The 19,750-nt window shown below is 44.1% G+C and overlaps 2 protein-coding genes across 17 annotated transcripts in view; one reads left to right on the top strand and one right to left on the bottom strand.

The window, feature by feature from the left end:
* The window catches only part of ppfibp2b (PPFIA binding protein 2b), a 50,196-nt gene extending 35,104 nt beyond the window's left edge, over positions 1 to 15,092 (top strand). For 6 of the 15 annotated variants that reach the window (XM_042109668.1, XM_042109677.1, XM_042109669.1 and 3 more), the window contains 19 exons: positions 264 to 325; positions 440 to 515; positions 1,235 to 1,341; positions 2,027 to 2,094; positions 2,809 to 2,892; positions 3,238 to 3,292; positions 3,642 to 3,677; positions 4,022 to 4,166; positions 5,263 to 5,295; positions 5,442 to 5,577; positions 6,066 to 6,185; positions 6,467 to 6,617; positions 7,377 to 7,488; positions 7,660 to 7,748; positions 7,937 to 8,059; positions 8,197 to 8,322; positions 9,323 to 9,511; positions 10,358 to 10,552; positions 11,809 to 13,321. In XM_042109668.1, the coding sequence (XP_041965602.1) occupies positions 264 to 325; positions 440 to 515; positions 1,235 to 1,341; positions 2,027 to 2,094; positions 2,809 to 2,892; positions 3,238 to 3,292; positions 3,642 to 3,677; positions 4,022 to 4,166; positions 5,263 to 5,295; positions 5,442 to 5,577; positions 6,066 to 6,185; positions 6,467 to 6,617; positions 7,377 to 7,488; positions 7,660 to 7,748; positions 7,937 to 8,059; positions 8,197 to 8,322; positions 9,323 to 9,511; positions 10,358 to 10,552; positions 11,809 to 12,042 (2,141 nt within the window). In that variant the 3' untranslated portion in view covers positions 12,043 to 13,321. Of the gene's footprint in view, positions 1 to 263; positions 326 to 439; positions 516 to 1,234; positions 1,342 to 2,026; positions 2,095 to 2,808; positions 2,893 to 3,237; positions 3,293 to 3,641; positions 3,678 to 4,021; positions 4,167 to 5,262; positions 5,296 to 5,441; positions 5,578 to 6,065; positions 6,186 to 6,466; positions 6,618 to 7,376; positions 7,489 to 7,659; positions 7,749 to 7,936; positions 8,060 to 8,196; positions 8,323 to 9,322; positions 9,512 to 10,357; positions 11,297 to 11,808; positions 13,322 to 13,577; positions 13,647 to 13,788 lie in introns of those variants that run through there. The other 9 variants (XM_042109682.1, XM_042109681.1, XM_042109673.1 and 6 more) reach the window with 8 other exon arrangements.
* Positions 15,054 to 19,315, bottom strand: LOC121723711 (NADH-cytochrome b5 reductase 2). 2 transcript variants are annotated; one of them, XM_042109685.1, is made up of 9 exons: positions 18,194 to 19,315; positions 17,650 to 17,796; positions 17,459 to 17,531; positions 17,228 to 17,334; positions 16,917 to 17,046; positions 16,614 to 16,697; positions 16,109 to 16,194; positions 15,634 to 15,733; positions 15,054 to 15,318 (listed from the first exon to the last, which is right to left on the bottom strand). In XM_042109685.1, the coding sequence occupies exons 1-9, from the start codon at positions 18,206 to 18,208 to the stop codon at positions 15,146 to 15,148; spliced, it is 915 nt and encodes a 304-aa protein (XP_041965619.1). In that variant the 5' UTR covers positions 18,209 to 19,315; the 3' UTR covers positions 15,054 to 15,145. The 2 variants fall into 2 exon arrangements, with proteins under 2 accessions (XP_041965619.1, XP_041965618.1); XM_042109684.1 differs by having other exon boundaries at positions 18,292 to 19,314.
* Between the last annotated feature and the right edge of the window lie 435 nt (positions 19,316 to 19,750).

Here is a 19,750-nt window from a genome sequence, read left to right on the forward strand (position 1 = left end):
ATCACACACAACATTCACTAACAGCAGAAAAAGTAATAAAAATATATAATATAAAAAACACAACTAAGCAATAAGGACAGTAGAAGATAAAGAATATACTAAAATACAAATTATACTATATAACACTAAATCTAAATCAAGTCTAAAACAGTATCCACATAGTGTGCTTAGGGGTGATTAAGCATGAGGCGCTTGCAATGACTGAGGCAGGGACTGAGCCTGTGATAAGCGACCCCTGACACTTTTTTACCTTTCGCCTGCAGATCAAGAGCTCCAGCGTCTGAAAATAGGAATGGAATCCCTGTTAGCTGCCAATGACGAGAAGGTTAGAAGGTTTATTTTATTCAAGTATTTAAGGAAATTAACTACTGGAAGACTGATGTGATGTCACATCATGATGTTACTAAGCGTTGTCTCAACATCTCACTATCCTCCTCAGGACCGCCATATTGACGAGCTCACCACTCTCTTGGGTCAGTACCGCAAGATGAAGGATGTGATGGCCCTCTCACAAGGTAGACATCCCCGTCCTGTCTTTCTATGTCTTTAACTGCTGTTACACGCTCATAGTGTTTCCCTATTGACTGGCAGACTGGCAGACTGTTCAAAGCTCAGGGCAGACAGATGAAGCAGAGAATTTAAGTTCAACTCTTTCCACCAGCATTAAGGAATAAAAAAAGATTTACTTGAGTTTAAACTATATTCAATTAAATGGGTTAGTATAGAGGATCTCAGTTATCAGTGGTCTAGTGGATTAAGACATGCTACCACTTGATGATTCCTAATGCAGAACTCAAGGGCCATGCATTCAGTGGTTTTATCATGTAAATACTAAAGTCTCAGCCAGCGTGAGGGTGCATGAATGACCCACCAGCAGAAATACACAACAGCCAGGGCATAAACAGGCCTGTGTGTGTGTGTGTGTGTGTGTGTGTGTGTGTGTGTGTGTGTGTGTGTGTGTGTGTGTGTGTGTGTGTGTGTGTGTGTGTGTGTGTTGTGTGTGTGTCTGTGTGTGTGTGTGTGTGTGGGTGGGTGGGTGGGTGGGTGGGTGATTGTGTGTGTGTGTGTAAGAGATTTCTCTTTGGCCACCAGCGAGTCCTTTGAAGTGCCCCGACCCTGAAGTGCGTGTTCTGCATTCATGACACACAGTCCTGTCTTGATGAGGGTCGTGAATAGCCAGTGCTAACGCTGCCATTTCTCTTCCCCCCCTCTCATCTTCTTCTCTTGCTCTCAGTGTCCAATGACAAGCTGCTGTGTGGGAGCAGCGAGGAGGAGCTGAGTGGGAGTCTGAAGATGAGGGCCCTGACGCACAAAGCTCACTCGGACATCATGAGATCGGAGGTGAGGCCGACAGGGCTGCGTTGTTGCCCCCCGCCCGCTGTCGGGCCCTCTCAGTGTTAGAGCCGCCCGACGCCACCACAGGGCTGCTCCTCTCTGATCACCACATAGCCTGCACTGACCACTAGGGTCATTAAAGACACATGGCACTTTTTTCAATGGAGATTGAAGTTTTCTTTTAGTCCAGGACTAGGCTTTAGTGTTTATTAATATAATTACTTGCAATGTGTTCTTTTATACTTCTGTGGGAATTTACACAAATTCTGTGAGGAAGAACGTATTAATGCTGTTATACTTGAAGATCTGTGTGCCCATATTGTATGTGTATTCGAGGCGTATGTGGGTGATGAAGGTAGTCATGTGATATACTTTGTTTGTTTTACCTGTGGGCAAATTAGGAATAAGAGCGACAAAGCCCAAATCCCTTCTGCTGTTTGTTGTGAGGAGGAGAAAGGGAACACATGGCAGGAGTCTCAGGTGGCTTTCTGCCTCACTTGCTCTCTCTCTCCCTCTCCCTCTCTCTCTCTCTCTCTCTCTCCCTCTCCCTCTCCCTCTCTCCCTATCTCTCTCCCTCTCTCTCTTTCTCACTCCCTCTCTCTTCTCTTTGTCTCTCTCCCTTTCTCTCTCTCCCTCTCTCCTTCTCTCTCTCTCTCCCTTTCTGTCTCTCTCTCTCTCTCTCTCTGCACAGATGTCCTCCAGAGGCTCGTCTCCCCTGCTGGTCTCTCCCATGTGCCTCCAGAAGGACATGGACTCCAGGTAAATAAGGCCAAGCAGAAATGTCATCTGTTCCAAATGTCTAGCTCCAAATGTGCATAGACTGGGAAGTTAGGAACTACATATCCTGGAGGGCCCTGGGTATTGAGGGCAGCATGGGTATAGGTGGGGTCCACAGAGAGTCTGAGAATCTACAGTAAGCATACGTGCAAAAAGATGTATTGACCTAACCCCTGTGCAAGGTTTGCACTATATATGTTGACCATGCTTTGACGCAACATCCCACATTTAATGTACAGCTCTGGAATTAAGATACCACTGCATATTTTGCTGATGTCATCTTACGGTTGTTAAGTGACATTCAGAGTTGATGGTCATATTGCACATTTAATGTATATATATGTATTAATGTACATATAAAGTGTGTATTAATAAATTACATAATACATTATGCATTAATGTGTAATTAATAAAACCAACTAATATAGGCCTACAGTATGTACAGTGATTTCCTGTGTATTAGCCGCATTGTGTATAAGCCGCAGGACAGTGTTTTATGCAAGTTAAAATAAACAAAACCATATTAATACCATATTAACTGCCCGTGTATTAACCTCATACCTGAAGAAATTTAGCAAAATCAATGTATAACCCGCTGCTAACAGTTGGGGAAATTACGGTACTGTATCTTAGTTTATATTGGGGGGGAGGGGTGCTATTTGTACTTTTCTTACACATTTCTTTTATTTTCCACAGCTGCCGTAGCTTCCAGATGGCCATGGAATCCACAATATCACCTAGCAGCATTAGCTACCACAACGGACAGTGGCAAGTCGATCGGTACGTGGTGCTTCACTTCACACGTTGGTCTAGTTTTTTTTTTTTTAAGTGCAGAGTGGTTGAGTGGTGCATTTAATGAAGCACCCACCTAAGGAAATGGAGATGACCCTGTCAATCCAATGTCCCCTCCTTACACAACAACATCCCCCCGAGCAACGCTTCCTGTTGAGCTAAGCCTGTCACATCGCATTTCACTGATGTCGCAGCTGCTAGGTAGGGGCCACCCCGTATACACAGCTCTAGCCTGCTGCCGCTGCTAACTCAGGGAAAAGACACGCACTCCAAGCACAGTAGTGTTTCTGGATCAGTTTTGGCATGACCAGCACTGTGTTTTGTTTTCTCCAGGCCACGGCTCCTGTCCTCCAGTCTGGAAGAGCTGCAGAGCGGATCTGTACACAAGGTTGGAAACATTTAGCTGGGTTTGCCATTTGGGCTTCTTTGGCATTTTAGTGTTCACCAGAGACACACACAATCGTTTTATTTCCGGGAGGCACGTCTAAACTTGCCTGGGGCTTTTACTCTTGGTGGCTAAGGTGCTGTCATAGAGGACCTTAAGAAACTTCTTTCAATTTACCTTGCGTTATCTCAGAAACATGCCATAGAATTAACCTGCCTAACTCTTGGTCGGTGAAAGGCTCCTGTTTTTAGAAACTATGTGAGATGTGTGCTTGTAATGAATGTCCCTCTGATTAGTCTAACTTAGTGTATGTGCTCTCTTTCTTTCATGTGCTTTCTTTTGCTTCCGCAAGCATGTTGTGGGGCAGCCAATAGAACCTGTTCTGCAGGTATTTTTTCCCGCCTAACCCCTGGTCCTTAACCAATGGTGACATCACCATTGCTGGTGCTGCATTGCTGGCATCACAGCCTCTGTCCTATCCAGTAGTATTAAAAAACTAAGACCCAATACAATCTAAATGGTCTGAAAGTTTTTTAATGTAAAAATGCATGTTGCAATACTCACCATGTGTAACCAAATGTATAATCTATATCTATACCCAACAAGGTTTATAAATAACACACTGCATGTGAAAGTAGCTAAAACTTAGCTTAGCTTACATAGCTTACTTAACTAAAACATTTTCTTCTCTGGTTTGTACATGTCAATATCTTGTGTTTTTCCCACACGCAGAACCAGCATGCAGATAATAACAAATACCGGACTCTGCCGGGCAAGCTGTCCAGACGGAATGCAGAACAGAATGGAGAGAGAGAGAAGTACTCTTCACCTCTGCAGCTGTCCCCGGACGAGAGTGAGGACAGCCAGTTCAACCTCAGTGAGTGCCCAGTCTGCTGCTGACCCTCTTTAACCACCCGAATTAAACTACAGCCTGCAACACAGAATGTTTGTACATATATTTCTAATGCTTTTAGCATGCCAGTATTGTACAGTAATTACACACTTCTAAATCAATGCTGTCACACAGCATCACACACTCTCTATCCTTGACTGTCGGGCTGGTTGCATGCGCTAACCGTTTGTCCTGGCTAACCTCTACACTAACCCTCCTCTCGCTATGGCTGACACTGCTGCTGCTGACACTGCTGCCTCTGCCTGCACCTCTGCTGTGGTCTGCTCTACTGTCTCTGCGGCGGTGGCTGTGCCGCCTGTGCTCTGGCTCATCTCTCCTCCGCCTGCTTGCGCTCGGGGGGTGAAGACCGCTGCCGGAGTGCGAGCGCTCCAGCTTTAGGTATCGTACTCTCACAGGGGGGGATATAAAAAAAAAAGGGCAAACACCCTCAGCATCCTCTGTTTGTCGTCAGGGATTGAAGATGCTCTCCTTCTCTCTCTTTCTTTCACTCTTTCTCTCTCTCTCTCTTTCTCACTCTCTTCTTTTTCCATACTTTTTTTCTTTCTTTTTTCCTTCATTCTTTCCATTCTTCTTCCCTCATGTTTTTTCTTCCCTCGTTCTCCTGAGTAAAAAGTGGAGCTGGAGGTTTAAAAGCCGTGAAGCCCAGAGGAGGCTGAGATTAAGCTTGTCTCCTGCACATCGCTAATACTTTACACCCTCCTATCTCCAGCGCGGCCCCTAAGCCCAAATTAGACACAAATTTGTTTGAGCACGAGTGCTTTGAATTCCTAAACTGGTGTCATGTGAGGCTGCAGAATTGTGTCCACATGGGTAGTCCCAGCTGGAGCTGGATCTTAACAGCTGTATATCAAAATGGAGATCAGAGCCGGAGTTTCCCCCCAGATCCCCTTCGAATTGGCTTGTAGTTTAACCTCTTATCTGATTTGTTTGGCCTTGGTTGGTAATTGAATCGAATTCTGACTTTCTCATGCCTTTGTCTCATGACTTGCTAATAATCTTTATTTCCTGTGTTTTACTTCCTTTTTTACTTTTTCCTTTTCCTTGCTAACATTTGATTCAGGCTCAAGGGGAAGGCTTGATCTTTTCGGAGCCGGTGCGTATTTTGTGTGGGCTCTTCACGTCAGACCAAATAAAGGCAACCAACCAACCTTTTCTTCCAGACTACAGACTAACTCACGTCATGTTTCTTTTTTCTGTTGCTGTTGTTGATTCCCCTGCCTGTGGCCTGGCCTGTCTCAGGAAAGACAGAGAGGGCGGATGACTCAACGCTGTCTGACCTCTCCCCCCTGTCATCTGGAAGGGACTCGGGCCAGCAGTCGCCTGTCTCCCCAGAACACAGGAAAACACAGAGGGGCATCAAGAAGCTGTGGGGGAAGTAAGTGTCCCATATATGGCCAGCCGACAGCCAGCTTGTTGGTCCGCTTTCTTGTCTGTCCCGCCAAGCTATACCACAGTAGCATTTATAAGTCAGAAGTCAGTTATGTCATACCTGTGAAGAAAGCTTAATATGTCGCCCATGCTAATGTTGTGAACTGTTAAAACCCTGCTCTAATTTCTGGGCAGCTTCAAACGTTCTTAAACCTCGAAGCAGAGCTATGGATTTAAAGTGCAGCTCTGCAGTAACTTCCCCTGAATTAATGTGTCTTAGGGTAGCATGTCATGCCTTGAGCTCGCACCTTTGTGGTGCTTTATTCAAGCAAATGTGCAAGTTTTAATCAGCTCAAATGTTATATAAAAACTGTGTCTTTTAATAACTACTGCTCTGATGGAGGAAGGGCCCAGTGGCTGGGATCCTTGTAGACCTGTAGTTCTTTAGAAGGAGAAAGCAGCCCTCCCAGTGCTCACCCCTCACCTCTTCCACAGGATCCGCAGGTCGCAGTCGGGAAGCCTGCCCGCGGGCGAGCCCGAGTCGGCCGAGTTCCGCAGAGGAGGCATGAGAGCCACGGCTGGTCCGCGACTGGCCAACGCAGGACAGGCGGCACGGTAAGCACCCGCTGGGTTAGTGGGCAAAAAATACCAGTGAAAAATTCTCCAAGCAGATAAGAGTTATTGGAATACCAGAGTTCTTACAAGACATCCAACACGCTCATTAAGCCTGTTGAGAATGTAAAAATATGTGCTCTCTGCAGCCTAATGAAATGAGCAGTCAGTACACTTTAAACTGGACACCCGAGTCAGCAGTCCATCCTGTACTGTACGGCAGTATTAGAAGTTTCATGGTGACCGCTGATGTACTCAGGCCAGCTTGTGTCTCTCTCGCGCAGCGACACGAACACGCCATTCTCCAAGTGGAGCCCGGAGCAGGTGTGCAGCTGGCTGGAGGACTCCGGTCTCGGGCAGTACGCCATCCAGACCCGCCAGTGGATCAGCAGTGGGCAGACGCTCCTGTCCGCCAGCACACAGGACATCGAGAAGGTACAGTATTTCCTCTGGGAGATGGACTGAGACAGACAGGGAGACAGATGGGGGGGGGGGCCACGGAATAACAGCAACAGCGACTTCAAAACACGACCACCTGATATTTATTAGATTTTATTTTAAGACAGCATCTGGCACAGCCTTTCAGACATCATCTACCACCCACCCCTCCCCCGATCTCACACACACACACACACACTTATCTTACAGGCCCTCCATTCTCCTGGTTCCACCTCTCATGCTTCATTTTCCACCTCTCCTTTTCCTCGGACTCTCAATCATCTCCGCCTTCTCACTGATTAGAGGCAGTTCTACCTGTCCACCCAGCGTCCCTCAGCGTCCCCTCTCAGCAGGGCTCCTGCCCACTCCGCTAATGGCAGATTAGCTGCACCTGTCGGCTGCTGATTCAGATCAACAGTCAACCTCATTCGTTAAGCCTTTGTTCACATTGAAACATCTCTCTTGAATTCTCTTTACTTCACTTTCTTTCCCTCCTCCTCTTTTTTCTCCTTTTTCCTTTCTTAACCACTCTCTCCCTTCATCTCTCTCTCTCCTACCTTCTCTTTTTTTGTCCTTCTTTTTTTCTTTCCCACTCTCTCCCTCCATCCCTCTCTTTCTCCCTTCCTCTCTTGAAGTGCCAGTGATGTGCAGCAGTGCCGCGTGTAAAACCCGTGGGAGTACTACTTTGTTCTTAGGGGATTGTGCGGAGCGCCTAATACACTCCTGTTAAGAGCATTAATGTCGTCCCTGCCACAGGAGATGGGGATTAAGCATCCTCTGCACAGGAAGAAGTTGCAGTTGGCCCTGCGCTCCTTCAGTAGCAAACTCACCGAGAAGTCTGCCGAGCTGGATCACATCTGGGTCACACGTAAGTCTTGTACCTCATCTTGACATGAAGCGCCATATCTCTCTCTTTCAGCTTACAGCCAGTGACTAGAGTTTTGTCATTGAAACAAATGAATATTCAAGAGATGCATTTTCCATGCAGATAAAGCACTGTTTCTTAAAGGGATATTACTAATGTTGTGGCTACCAACAGGATGGCTGGATGATATTGGATTACCTCAGTACAAGGACCAGTTCAATGACGCGAGGGTAGATGGCCAAATGCTGCAGTATTTGACAGTGGTATGAAAACATTTGAATCACATTGTTTTGTTATTGAATTGCTGATTGTGTCAAATGATAGCGTGCATTGTGTGTGTGTTTCTGGATGTGTCTTTCTTCTTTTAATGTCTGTCTGTGTGTGTGTGTGTGTGTGTGTGTGTGTGTGTGTGTGTGTGTGTGTGTGTGTGTGTGTGTGTGATTTATTCCAGAATGATCTGCTGTTCTTGAAAGTTACAAGTCAGCTCCATCACCTCAGCATCAAGTGTGCCATCCATGTGCTCCACGTCAACAAGTTCAACTCCAACTGCCTGAAGCGCAGGCCTGGGGATGAGGTGAGAGACCCGCCAGACTGTGTGAAATGTGTGTGTGTGTGTGTGTGTGTGTGTGTGTGTGTGTGTGTGTGTGTGTGTGTGTGTGTGTGTGTGTGTGTGTGTGTCTAACTCTGTGTTTGTGTGTATGTGTTGGGCAGCATAACATCTCACCCTCTGAAGTGGTGCAGTGGTCCAACCACCGTGTAATGGAGTGGCTGCGCTCAGTGGACCTGGCTGAGTATGCGCCCAACCTGAGGGGCAGTGGAGTCCACGGGGGCCTCATAGTGAGTACCACTCTCACGCAGCACGCCATAGCAACAGCCTCTTACCATAACAATACTATCGGATCGCCCCCTATTACCACCAGTCCCGTGTTTTCGCCTTCTTACGTGTATGTGTCACTTACTATTTATTTCTATACAAACCAAGACGATGGATTCCTAAATAAATGCAAGCACCCACACCATAAGTGTATCTAAATTAGCTATGTACCAAAAATGACATTTTACCGTGACTCTAAGAGCTATAAACAGTCTTGTAAGGCTGCGTGTACAAATCCGATTTTGAGGTAGCGACGAGAATTCTCAGTCTAACCGTGCTGTTGATTCTCAGTCTAAATGTGCTGTTGAAAGGGTGGAAGTAGACGACCCATCAGGCCAGCACTAACCTCCGAGCGCGGTAAACAAAATCGGATATTTCAGGCAGTAAAAGACCCGATAAGAACCAAACCAGATTTTGTTCAAATCTACACACCTATGGCTACTGAAAAATGTAAGGTTCATTTATCAAATGTTATTTTGAAGTATTAAAAAACATTGTGCAGTCACGCTGCATACTACAGCAATGACCCTGACCACCAGGATACTTAACCACAGTTATGCTACATATTATAGCAGTGTCCATTGCTACAAGAATACTGCACAATACTGCACAAGACATTTCACACGAATATGGTCATATGGTCAAGAAACCACATAGTTGCACATATCATGTAGTTTCCACTGTTGAGACCGTAAACAATGATTAGACTAATTAGTTGATTGATTGTTACATAAGATATTCAGCTAAGGAAATAATCATTATCAATATGGGAGATGCGTGATTTGTGTCATAGTAGTTACATCAAAGCAGGTATGACGAGTGTTTTGAGGTCTGAAAATATACAGTAATTGTTCACTTGTCACAAACTATCCTGTGATAGAATGACCTGACCTTGATGGTGACATATAATGAGCTCTGTGCTGCAAGTTGGCTTGACTTGGTGGTCCATGTGTGCTTTGTCAGATCCTGGAACCGCGCTTCAACTCGGACACGTTGGCCATGCTCCTGAACATCCCGCCCCAGAAGACGCTCCTGCGCCGGCACCTGGCCACCAACTTCGGCTCGCTGGTGGGAGGGCGGGCCCAGCAGGAGAAGAGGGAGTTCATGGAGTCGCCCAGCTACACCCCGCTCACCACCACTGCCAAAGTGCGGGTAAGAGGCGTTGTTTATAGCTTTATTATGGTATGAGGTTTACTATGGTATGCTATGGTAAGAGGTTTTAATCACTGGGGCAGCAGCGGCCGTTAAGGTGTGGGGTGGCTAGTGTGTGGATATGTATGAGACGAGACACAAAAGAAGTCTTAGTCTCATTTATTGTGTCTCTCCTCCACTATTTTTTGCTCTCAATTACCTTCATTGCATTTTCTCCTGTTTCTCTCTCTCCTCTCTCTCTCTCTCTCTCTATCTATCTTTCTCTCTCTCTTTCTCTGTCTCTGTCTCTCCCTCTCTCTCTCTCTGCCTCCTCTTTCCTTTTCTCTCTGTTCGAGAGGGAAAAAGCTTTAATCCCTCCCTGCCTGACATCTCAGACCTGCCGGAGCATTAACCCAGGGTGCTCCTCCCAGTACACTTTTGTGTTCGGAGCCTGCTTAGCCATGCTGCAGCTAGGTATACTCACTCAGTGATTCTGGCTTTCCTCAAAGGCAGCAGAGGAGGAGGAGGAGGAAAGAAAATGTGCTGCGCGAAGCACTAAGCACACACACACACACACACACACACACATACACACACACACCTACACACACACACACACACACACACACTGTGATAGCATAGCTTACCCTCAGCACACACAGGCTTACTGCACATATTCAAAACAAGCCACTGAGCCACAGGCCGATGAAACTGTTCTGATAGAGGAAGGGCAAAGAGATCTGTGTGTGTGTGTGTGTGTGTGTGTGTGTGTGTGTGTGTGTGTGTGTGTGTGTGTGTGTTGCTAATCTGTGCAGGGAAATCCCACTCCATTTTTACCTCAGTCCTACTCCATTGCTCTCTTCTCAGCCGAGGAAGCTGCCTTTCTCCAACTTCAGCCATCTGCGGAGGCGGAAGGCAGACGAGGCGGCGGACTACATCTGCCCCCTGGAGGCGGCCCAAGTGCCGGCCCCGGCCCTGGTCAACGGCGCCCACCGGCCCTACAGTGGCTTCCGGGGCCTCAGCCCCATCCTCGACAGGGACCCCGAGAGGCGGGGGGAGCAGGTGGGGTCAAAGAGCTGATGCCGAGGCCTCCGCCGCCGCGCTGCGCTACCCCCGCATCATCAAACCACTGAGCTTGCAGCCAATAACATCCCTCACCCCCCCGCTCCCACACCCCTCCGTCCCCAGTCCACACGACCCCATTCAGTCCCTTCAGTGCCATCGCATAACACCCATCACTCCGACACCTCTCTTCCCTCCATCCACTCATGGGTATGAACTGCACTGCGCTCGGAGCGTTTCTCATGGACGTCCGTGGAGACGCTTGGTCATGCCCTGAAGCCCACATCCGACTACTGTAACTTTGGATCCTTGGAGTGGCCAAGGGTATATCTCGTCTTCATAAGGCATAAGGAGTATGCCGCTAGTTAACACAATGTATCATTTATTTTTCAAGTATATCTGAAATTCAGCTAACAGTATATACACGGTTTTTCTTTCTAACATTTTTGAGACACACTTGTGTAATAAATATTTGTGCAATATTTGCATATATATAGGGATATTTAATATTTATGTGGGTGTCTAAATATAGGCAATGCAGACTTTTAGCATTGATTTTTTGCAACTGTGTGCATTTGAAAAGAAAATTGCACCCAAATATTTTCATACAAGATAATGCTGTATACCCTATTTTTATAGGTATAGATGTTAGTGCAGTAAGCACTTGGTTGTCTTGTAAATGTCAACGGTGTTATCCCAAAGTAAAATGAGTTTTTACTGATAATAAAAAATGTGATTCTCTGTACAATGGTGTTTTCTTCTACATGCAGACGTGCAATGATTGTTTTTGCCAGCCAGGCATGTCCATGTGTGTCCAAGAAAGGAGACTAGAACTGACATTCCACCATGTCCTTATTCACGTCCATATTTGAGGTCACCTAATGAAGCACACTTGATATCTCATCCAGTGACAACCAGAGGGGTCCTCTGCATTACTAATCACCGTCATTCACTAATCTGTGCTCTCATGAATGCTCCCGCTCATCCTCAAACCCCCATATTTTTGTGAGATGAAGAAGTGCATGCTGGGGTAGGAATTTCCCACCATGCACCTTGAGACGCGTGGCTCATCTCAGGTATACTAAACTTTGTTGTGTTGCATTTATGCATCTGTTTGCTGCCCTAATGCCTTTCCTAACAAGTTGCATAGCATCCATCGGATGTGGACAGTGTTAATGCCCTGTATCATTGCATGGATGAAGTGCTCGATGCACCTATCATGGCTACTGTCTTTGACCAGTGACCTCACGTTGCAGGCGCTGGTGACCCAGGGAACCATTATGCAGATAGAAGCTCTGTCAGAGGGAATAAACAACCTGACAGTGAGTATCGTCTATTCAATGCATATCACTGCACATACGGATATATGGACTTTGATGCACATTGCAATCTGTACTAATGAACTACAATTAACTAATCAGGTAACACTTCCTGTGTGTATGATGAATTATCCTTTTTATTTCTCTGGAGGTCCTGTGCATTTCAAGTAATCCTGGTCAGGGGGAGAATAATCCACCTTGTAGCAGTATTCTGGAATTTTGGTCTAAAACAACCAAGCTACCTACTTCAAAAATGCAAAAACCTTGCAAACAAAGTTACTAGTGTATGCCTTGGCACCTTCACAAAGGGGATGACCACCCCTTGATGTGTTTGTGTGATTTGTGTCTGATGTGTTTTTCTAATATGACAACTGACTGACCCAAAACCTGACTCAGCAGCAGAGGACAGGTTCTTTAGTCACTCTGCATTTGTGTGTGTGTGTGTGTGTGTTTGTATGTGTGTGTGTTTGTGTGTGTGTGTGTGTGTGTGTGTGTGTGTGTGAGTGTGCACTCACAGTGGCCTCATTGCTTGCAGCTAACCCCAGCCCACCCATGGTCCTCTCCCCCCCTCTTGCTTTCAGTACTTGTTAAGCCGCGACGAGCTACTGCGAGGGATGCGCCGGAGCCAGACGGCTATAGTGTGAGCTGGACGCTAACGGCCGCGGCTAACCAACACCAACATCCCATCCAGGGGAGCCTCATACCTCAGCTTAACCCCAAGAGGCCTTTACCAGCTGCTTCAGGCAGTTGCTACTCAACCCTCCCTCCCTACTCAACCCCACCCGAGCGTCTTCCAACCCCCCCTACCCAGACTGAGTGTGGCCAACATGACGACAATCAATACAAACCCCCCTCCCACCTCTTTTACATACAGTTTATGTTTATTTATTTTGAAGGGACAGTGTACATCGATGAACAAGCTCGAACAGAAATTTCAGGTTTCTGGCGAACAGTCATAAAAAAAAAGTCATATTTTCACATGCAAATTAGGTTTCTGTCAAACAGATGTGGTTAGGTTTTGGCAATGTTGCAGCAAATTTGCAGCAATGTCATATGCAAATTAGGTTTTACACCAGAAGTTCAGTATTGGCTAAGTGTGATGGCAAATCACTGGTGAACACATTTGCCACTAGTGTTGTCATTGTTGCCAGTACTGTGCCAGAAGTTTGCCTCTAGCGGCCAACATTGCAAACTTCTGGCAATATTTTCTAGTGAACTCATGTTTCCCACAAATCACTCACAAGTTTGCTGCAAATCTAATTTGTCTTAAATGTAATTTTTGTAAGGGTAAGCCATGTAAATGTACCAGAACTAGTCATACAAGTGATTTTCATCTGCAGTCCCTGACTGTTAGTATTTAGTATTTTATATTGAACATTCAGTTGCAGAGGATATTTTGAATTTGTACTTAAATATAAAGAGAAATTATGTCAATAAAACAGACACTGTATCATGTGTTCATTATTGTTATTATTGCAGTCTGAACTGTGTTTTGGTCTTTACTGTCACAGGTCCACACTGTAAATGTGTTTTACAAATGACAGTCCAGTAGTGTTTTGTTTGTTTACATGTGCTGTAAGAGTGAGATGTCCTATTGTCTGACTCACATTGCATTAAAAGCAAAAATGTTGAAAACATCCCTTGAACCACCACCCACAATATAGCAGGTATTCACCAGCCTTACAATCCCACACACATCTCTCTAGGATTCTCAGGAGCAGATTGGGGCCATTGGAGCTTGCCCTACTGTCAGCACTCAGGGCAGATTTATACTGGTAAGTTGTGCACAACCTTCAGTCATAGCAATACAGCATCTCATCAGGTACAGTACATATGCTTTAAACATGCCAATGCAGTGTTAATGGGTACCATTTATTTTGCATATGTACTAAAACAGTATCGATCTTTGTTTTTCAGTATATAAGAGAGACAACCCTCTAAACTGGGTTGGTCCACAGGGGAGGGTAACCTTAAGAGAAAAGCCTGCATGCTCAAGTCTTACAGGGCAAAAGGGTGCACCTTATCTCTCTGCTTTCCAGGAGTGCCTGCTTGTACACAGCCTGGCCTGAACCACACCTTGCTCACAAGAAGTCAGAGTATGAGGACCTAAGATGGAGTCTGTGGACAGTTGCACAAAGTACAGTAGCACAGTTGTGTGCCTCTTTCTGCTCAGTCTAACTATTCCAGCTGCTTTGTTTGTAAAAGCCAACCATTCTTCGTTGCTCAGGGTTTTTGCCAAAATCTCCATGCAGATGTTTGTGAACTGTAAGTTACATGTAGTGATGAGTGAGAATTTCTCGAAATGAATGAGATACTTTGAGCTACTCACTGCAATGTTATATGCCATAATGTTTTCACCATCATCGCCAAGCTCACCTGGCTATCCTTAACAGTTCATGGAACACACCGCTCCCATGAAGAGCCACAGACTGGGCCCTTCTCTTTCTTTCTCTCTTACAAAGACCACCATCAACTGTCAAGGCTTCTCTAATGATGTGTCAGAAGAACTCGTCTCCTAGTGGTGCTCCTTGTGGAATCGTCTTGTCAGTTCACTTCTCACTTGGGTAAAAGGCATAAGGTGACAGCCATAAGGTGTCTAAATTCACACCGGCCACAGACGCCTCCACACAAGACCCGACACCCCTGCAGAGATGTTCCCCTGCAGCTAATGATGTTCAGCTCTTTATAAAAAACATGTGGATGTCCTCCTGTGAATAAGGCCTAGTCCACTCGTACCAAACCAATCTTTTTTTCCTCCGTCTTCCCTGGAACCGTTTCAAGAATATTTGCGTCCAAACGGATCCATCTCAACTCAACACGTTACTTCATATCCCAGGCCTATAAGTGGCAATACGCCAGACCCTCAATGGGGCTTTTCACAAGACTAATGGTTTGTACCTATTTTCAACAGAGTGGCATTTTTCACCTAAGCCTGTGTTTAATAAATGGTTAATAAATAAATAATTATTCATTATAAATCAAAATAGTTTCCATTTAACTTAACTTTTTAACTTAACCAGTGAAAAAAACATTGAGAGTGTGTGTGTATGTGTGTAAGAGAGAAAGAGTTATGAGACCGTTAGGACAGGCAGTAAATGCATGACCTGTGTTCCAACATTTTTTATGCATGTGCAGTGTGTGCCACCTGTGACACAATAATGTAAAGGTCAAACAACAGTAAATATAACAAATAAAAAATGCATTTATTCAATGAAATGGTATCAAATCTCAGAGGCCTTGTGGTCTACACTAATGTCATCGTGTTCATCACTTGTTAGTAGGCAAAGGTGTTCTCTGACGTGTGGCCCAGTTTGGTGAGATTTGGCAGGCAGGCGTACTGGATCATTGGTGGTGGGCCGCACATCACAATGAGCACATCATCCGCTGGTGCAGGGAGGTGGTCTTTAATCATCTCAGTGCTTACAAATCCTGAGCTGTACGCCCATCCTGTCGAGGGGAGAATTACCGTAGATAAGTCTCTAAACATCTCCTTTCACAAGCATCACAAGTACAGGCTAATGACCTAGCTATGTCTATGGGAACCGTTAGCTTCTAGAGCTTTCCTGAAATGACACAAATTCAACATGAGGTATTGCAGACATGAGCAATATCCAATTATACTCCATAATTACATTCTATGTATCCTTAATATGTCTCCAGGAAGTAGACGCCTTTGGAAGGCATTGGGCACCAAATCTAAACACAGAGTGAGGTTGAATGATCTGCCTTTTTAAAGTGCTGAAAATGTGAGGTCACCCTTACCCTGTGGTGGCTTATCCAGGGTGTACCACAGTTTGAACTGCTCTGGGTGACTTGACCGAACCTCATCCAACTCCTCTCTCAACAAGATGTCTTTCTCTGTCTGCAAGAGAGTGGGATGTTTGTTAAATTACATTGGACTACCTCATTTGCAGTAACAAACAAAAAAACAAAATATTTCAGTTTCATTATACTCTACTCCGATTAAAAAATCTAAAGTAAATAGTTTTATCGGATTGAAATAACAAGTTAATAATGTGGAGTATTCTTTTTCAATCTGAATCCATCTGTCATGTAACCAGTTTTTCGATTTTAGTTGGAGTTTGCCATGATTGCTGAATGTTATCATGGAATATTTACTAGTTCATTTGGCGTCTGTATTCTGATCAGATTGGTGCTTTAATCAGATTGTTCTACACATGTGGCCAAACTGAATGATGCAAAATCAGCATTCATTTCTGTGTGGTGAGGGTTTTACCTGGTTGGCAAATAAAAGAGAGCACTTGGTGTTGTCGGTAGGGTTCGATGTGATGCATCTAATCAGCTGGAGCATTGGGGTAATACCTGGAAAAGAAAATCTTAATAAATAATAAAGTAAATAATAAAGCAGCAAATACCACTACTGACAGTACTACAAGTTTCACTACCACTGCTACCACCACCAGTACTACTACTAAGAGGAATAAGAGGAGGAGCACCATAATAGTCTTTATTTAAATAAGGGGAGAGTGATGACAATGAATGTATTAATCTTAGTTGCAACCACTATCACCACCATTGCAACCACTACCACTGTTAAAAACAGAGGACATAAACAAGAAAATCCACATTAAAAAAAAAAAACAATTAAGTAGCCAGGGAAAATGTTTGGTCTTGAAGTAATGGTTAATCAGTTAATTTCAGTCTACTAGCTGTCCATTGAATACACTGTTAGTATGGTGAAGAAATAAGTAAACTGAAAGATGTCCAGTCTGAAATCTCACCTGTTCCACCGGCAATCATTCCCACATGTTTAAACTTCCTGACTTTGGCCTCAGATTTTTTATCAGGACGGATTGCAAATGTTCCTTAATAATGATCAAAATTCAAAATTAGGCAAACACTGATCTTACACAAAACTTTTTCCAATAGTGACATTTTATCTTTCAGAACAGCATAGGGTTTGTCCCAATGAACAACACTGACATCTAGTGGATGCCATTTAACATAACTTAATCTTTGGAAAAAGGGAAAATTCTAAAGAACAACATTCTTCATATTTATATAATAAGCAAACATTTTCTTACCATTTCCCTTGTAGACTAGCAGTCCATTAGGCCCTCTGAAATCAATAGCGTCTCCAATGCCCATGTTATTGAGGTACTGAGACATCTTACCCCCATCAGGGTAGTTTGGATGGGTATTTTTGTGATATACCTGAAGAGAACCATCTGTGCTTCACAAAGGCACTGTCTATCTAGTGCATAATTGACTTAAATTCATTAATCCTCATTGCACCAGTATATAAAGTATACCATATATCACAATTTACCATTACAATAAATAATTTTATATTACATTAGACTTAATTGTCATGTTTGACAGGTACAAACATTACCTTCACAACCAGGTCAACAAAGCCCTTGTCCTCATCACTTGAAACTGGGGTATAAGCACGGATCACAAGGCTGCCATTGACTTTTGCAGAGAGATAAACATGCTGACCTGAAATTGACCGTGGACAGTTCATTAGACGTTTATCTCACAATGGACCAATTCTTTGTTCAAATGGTTATGAAAACCATGTGGCTTATATGGGCCCTGATAAAAAGGAAAGGCTGCACCGTACCCACTGGAAGGCCAAGGACATGGGAGGGAGATGGAAGGCCAAAGCGGAGGCGCTTGGTATCATGGCTGATGTCCTGTGGAGTAGGGAGGCAAATAAGTTCAGTCCCATTAGTCATGTTTTTACTGGTCAAGGTGAAAATATGTTCTTCTGGCACGGTTTCAATGACAGAGCATTGGATGAAGATAACAGACCTCCTTCTCCGTGAGGGGCAGGGAGTATTTAATTGTTGAGTCCAGGAGAGTTTTGGGAGCCTGTGAGGATTTCTCTCCACCATTTTTTGACATGAGGTAATATAGGGTAAAAGCCAGGACAGACATTGCCACCAGTATAGGCACAGTCTAAACAGAACCAGGATCGACAATTAGTTAATAATTTGTATTATTTATTCATTGTATTCATGCATTCATTAGTAAAGTAATAAAATAAGAAATGCAGCATATTAACATATAAGCATATCAGTGGCCTGGATATAAAACGACAGGTAGATAAGCAATAAAGTCCAAACACCCAAAGCATAATCATGTCCTACTTGGCATGCCACCTGTTCTGCTCAGCTTTGACATGATATCTGTTTGGTATACAGACACTATGCTACTAATCTAAAGGTACTATCAATTTAACAAAACATAATCTGATACTTTAAACATATTTAAGTAGCATGTAAAATCCTGCAGTGACATTCCATTCCTCAAAGGTGTGAACTGTGAAGTGGTATGTATGACTATGATATCGAACCTTCAGTAGAAACATCAGTAGTATCTTGAGCCTCTTGGTTTGTTACAAACATCTGAAAGTAATCATCCATATTTTCGTAAATCATAAAAGTAAATTACCAGATAGTCTTCCATAATTGCTGTTCTGTCACACTGCCCCGGGTTACCCTCAGTAGCCTGTTGTTGGTTCTGTGTGCATAGGTCACACATTGAGAGAAAGCATGCACCTTTGCTCAAGGGCCGTCCTAGAGGAGGAGCGTCTGACGGAGGAGGCGGGATTGTATAAAGAAACCAATTGGAGTTGGAAGCAGTTTCCATAACAACATGACATGACTGCGTATGTGTGGCTGAACATGCGTGTGGAGAAGTGGTCTGCAATCACCCCATTCTCAGATCACAGCGGCGCGAAGTAGGCTATTCTGTTCCCGTGCGCTATGCTTTGTTAATTGGTCACATGTTAAACTCTGCGCGAAATTATTCTACAAGTATTTCATTAGATGGTAATATTGTTATTTTGGTGAGACTAGATGTAGCCTAATTTATAACACTGCACCACCATTAATAACACGTCGTAAAACTTTTATTTCCATAGCCGACATAAGTACAACCATGGGCGTAGATTTAGGGTGGGACGCTAAGGACTAGTCCTAATCAATATTTTAAGATGACAAAATTGTCTCCACCAATATTTTAGCGAACTTATTTGTGCAGCTGATCATTCCGACAGCCAGCACAACAGTACAAGAAACGTCGTCATATGATTTGTTGAAAAACAGAGGGGGAGGGGGAAGTGTTATCTGACATGCACGCTACAGGCCTACACGCACGGAGAGTGTCAAAGCAGGCTACGCGAGCGGGTGTGTCTATGGGTGTGTCAACGACAACGGTAAGTTAGGGCTGTCTGCCAATACATAGCCTATCCCAAAAAAGGCCAGAGTAAAACATTGTGATATTCCCCTTGCCCTTCAGCATGTACATGTTTGCCCCTTTTTGTGGTTTGTAGATCAGCTTTGCCACCCAAAAATACGAAGCTTTTTCATTGCAGTCTAGGCCAAATAGTTAGCCATACAAACTGGCAACTGGTGATCAGGCTTTCAAATGCGGATTTTACTGTGTAAAATAGCACTAGCTGTTAGGATATTACCCAGGATATTGTCACAGACATTTTCCTGTTCCTATATTCTGTTTATGTAGGCTAATGTATTTGTGAATGTAGCCTGCACAATGCAAAGAAATAAAAGATAAACTGGTGCATTTCCATACTCATAGAAATTAACATTGCGAGACACTTATCTCTTCTATGATCTCATCCCAGAAAGATTTTCTTTGACTAGTTGGGGTTTTTTTTACATTTATTTTATCTAATGACATAGCAAACATTGAATCCACATTATCCTTGCACTTGCGAAATTATTTTTCAGCATTCACGTTCCTCTTAAAGTGGCAGGCACTAAATTAGATTTACACACCAAATGTGATGATATAGACAAGTGTAGCTTAATAATTTAAATATCGATATGATGTAGCCTAATCAAATTACTAAATATGTTTAGCTATTAGTAATCATACAGATCATAAA

This window comes from Alosa sapidissima, chromosome 11, assembly GCF_018492685.1.
Source record: "Alosa sapidissima isolate fAloSap1 chromosome 11, fAloSap1.pri, whole genome shotgun sequence".
In the NCBI taxonomy this organism is placed as follows: Eukaryota; Metazoa; Chordata; class Actinopteri; order Clupeiformes; family Clupeidae; genus Alosa; species Alosa sapidissima.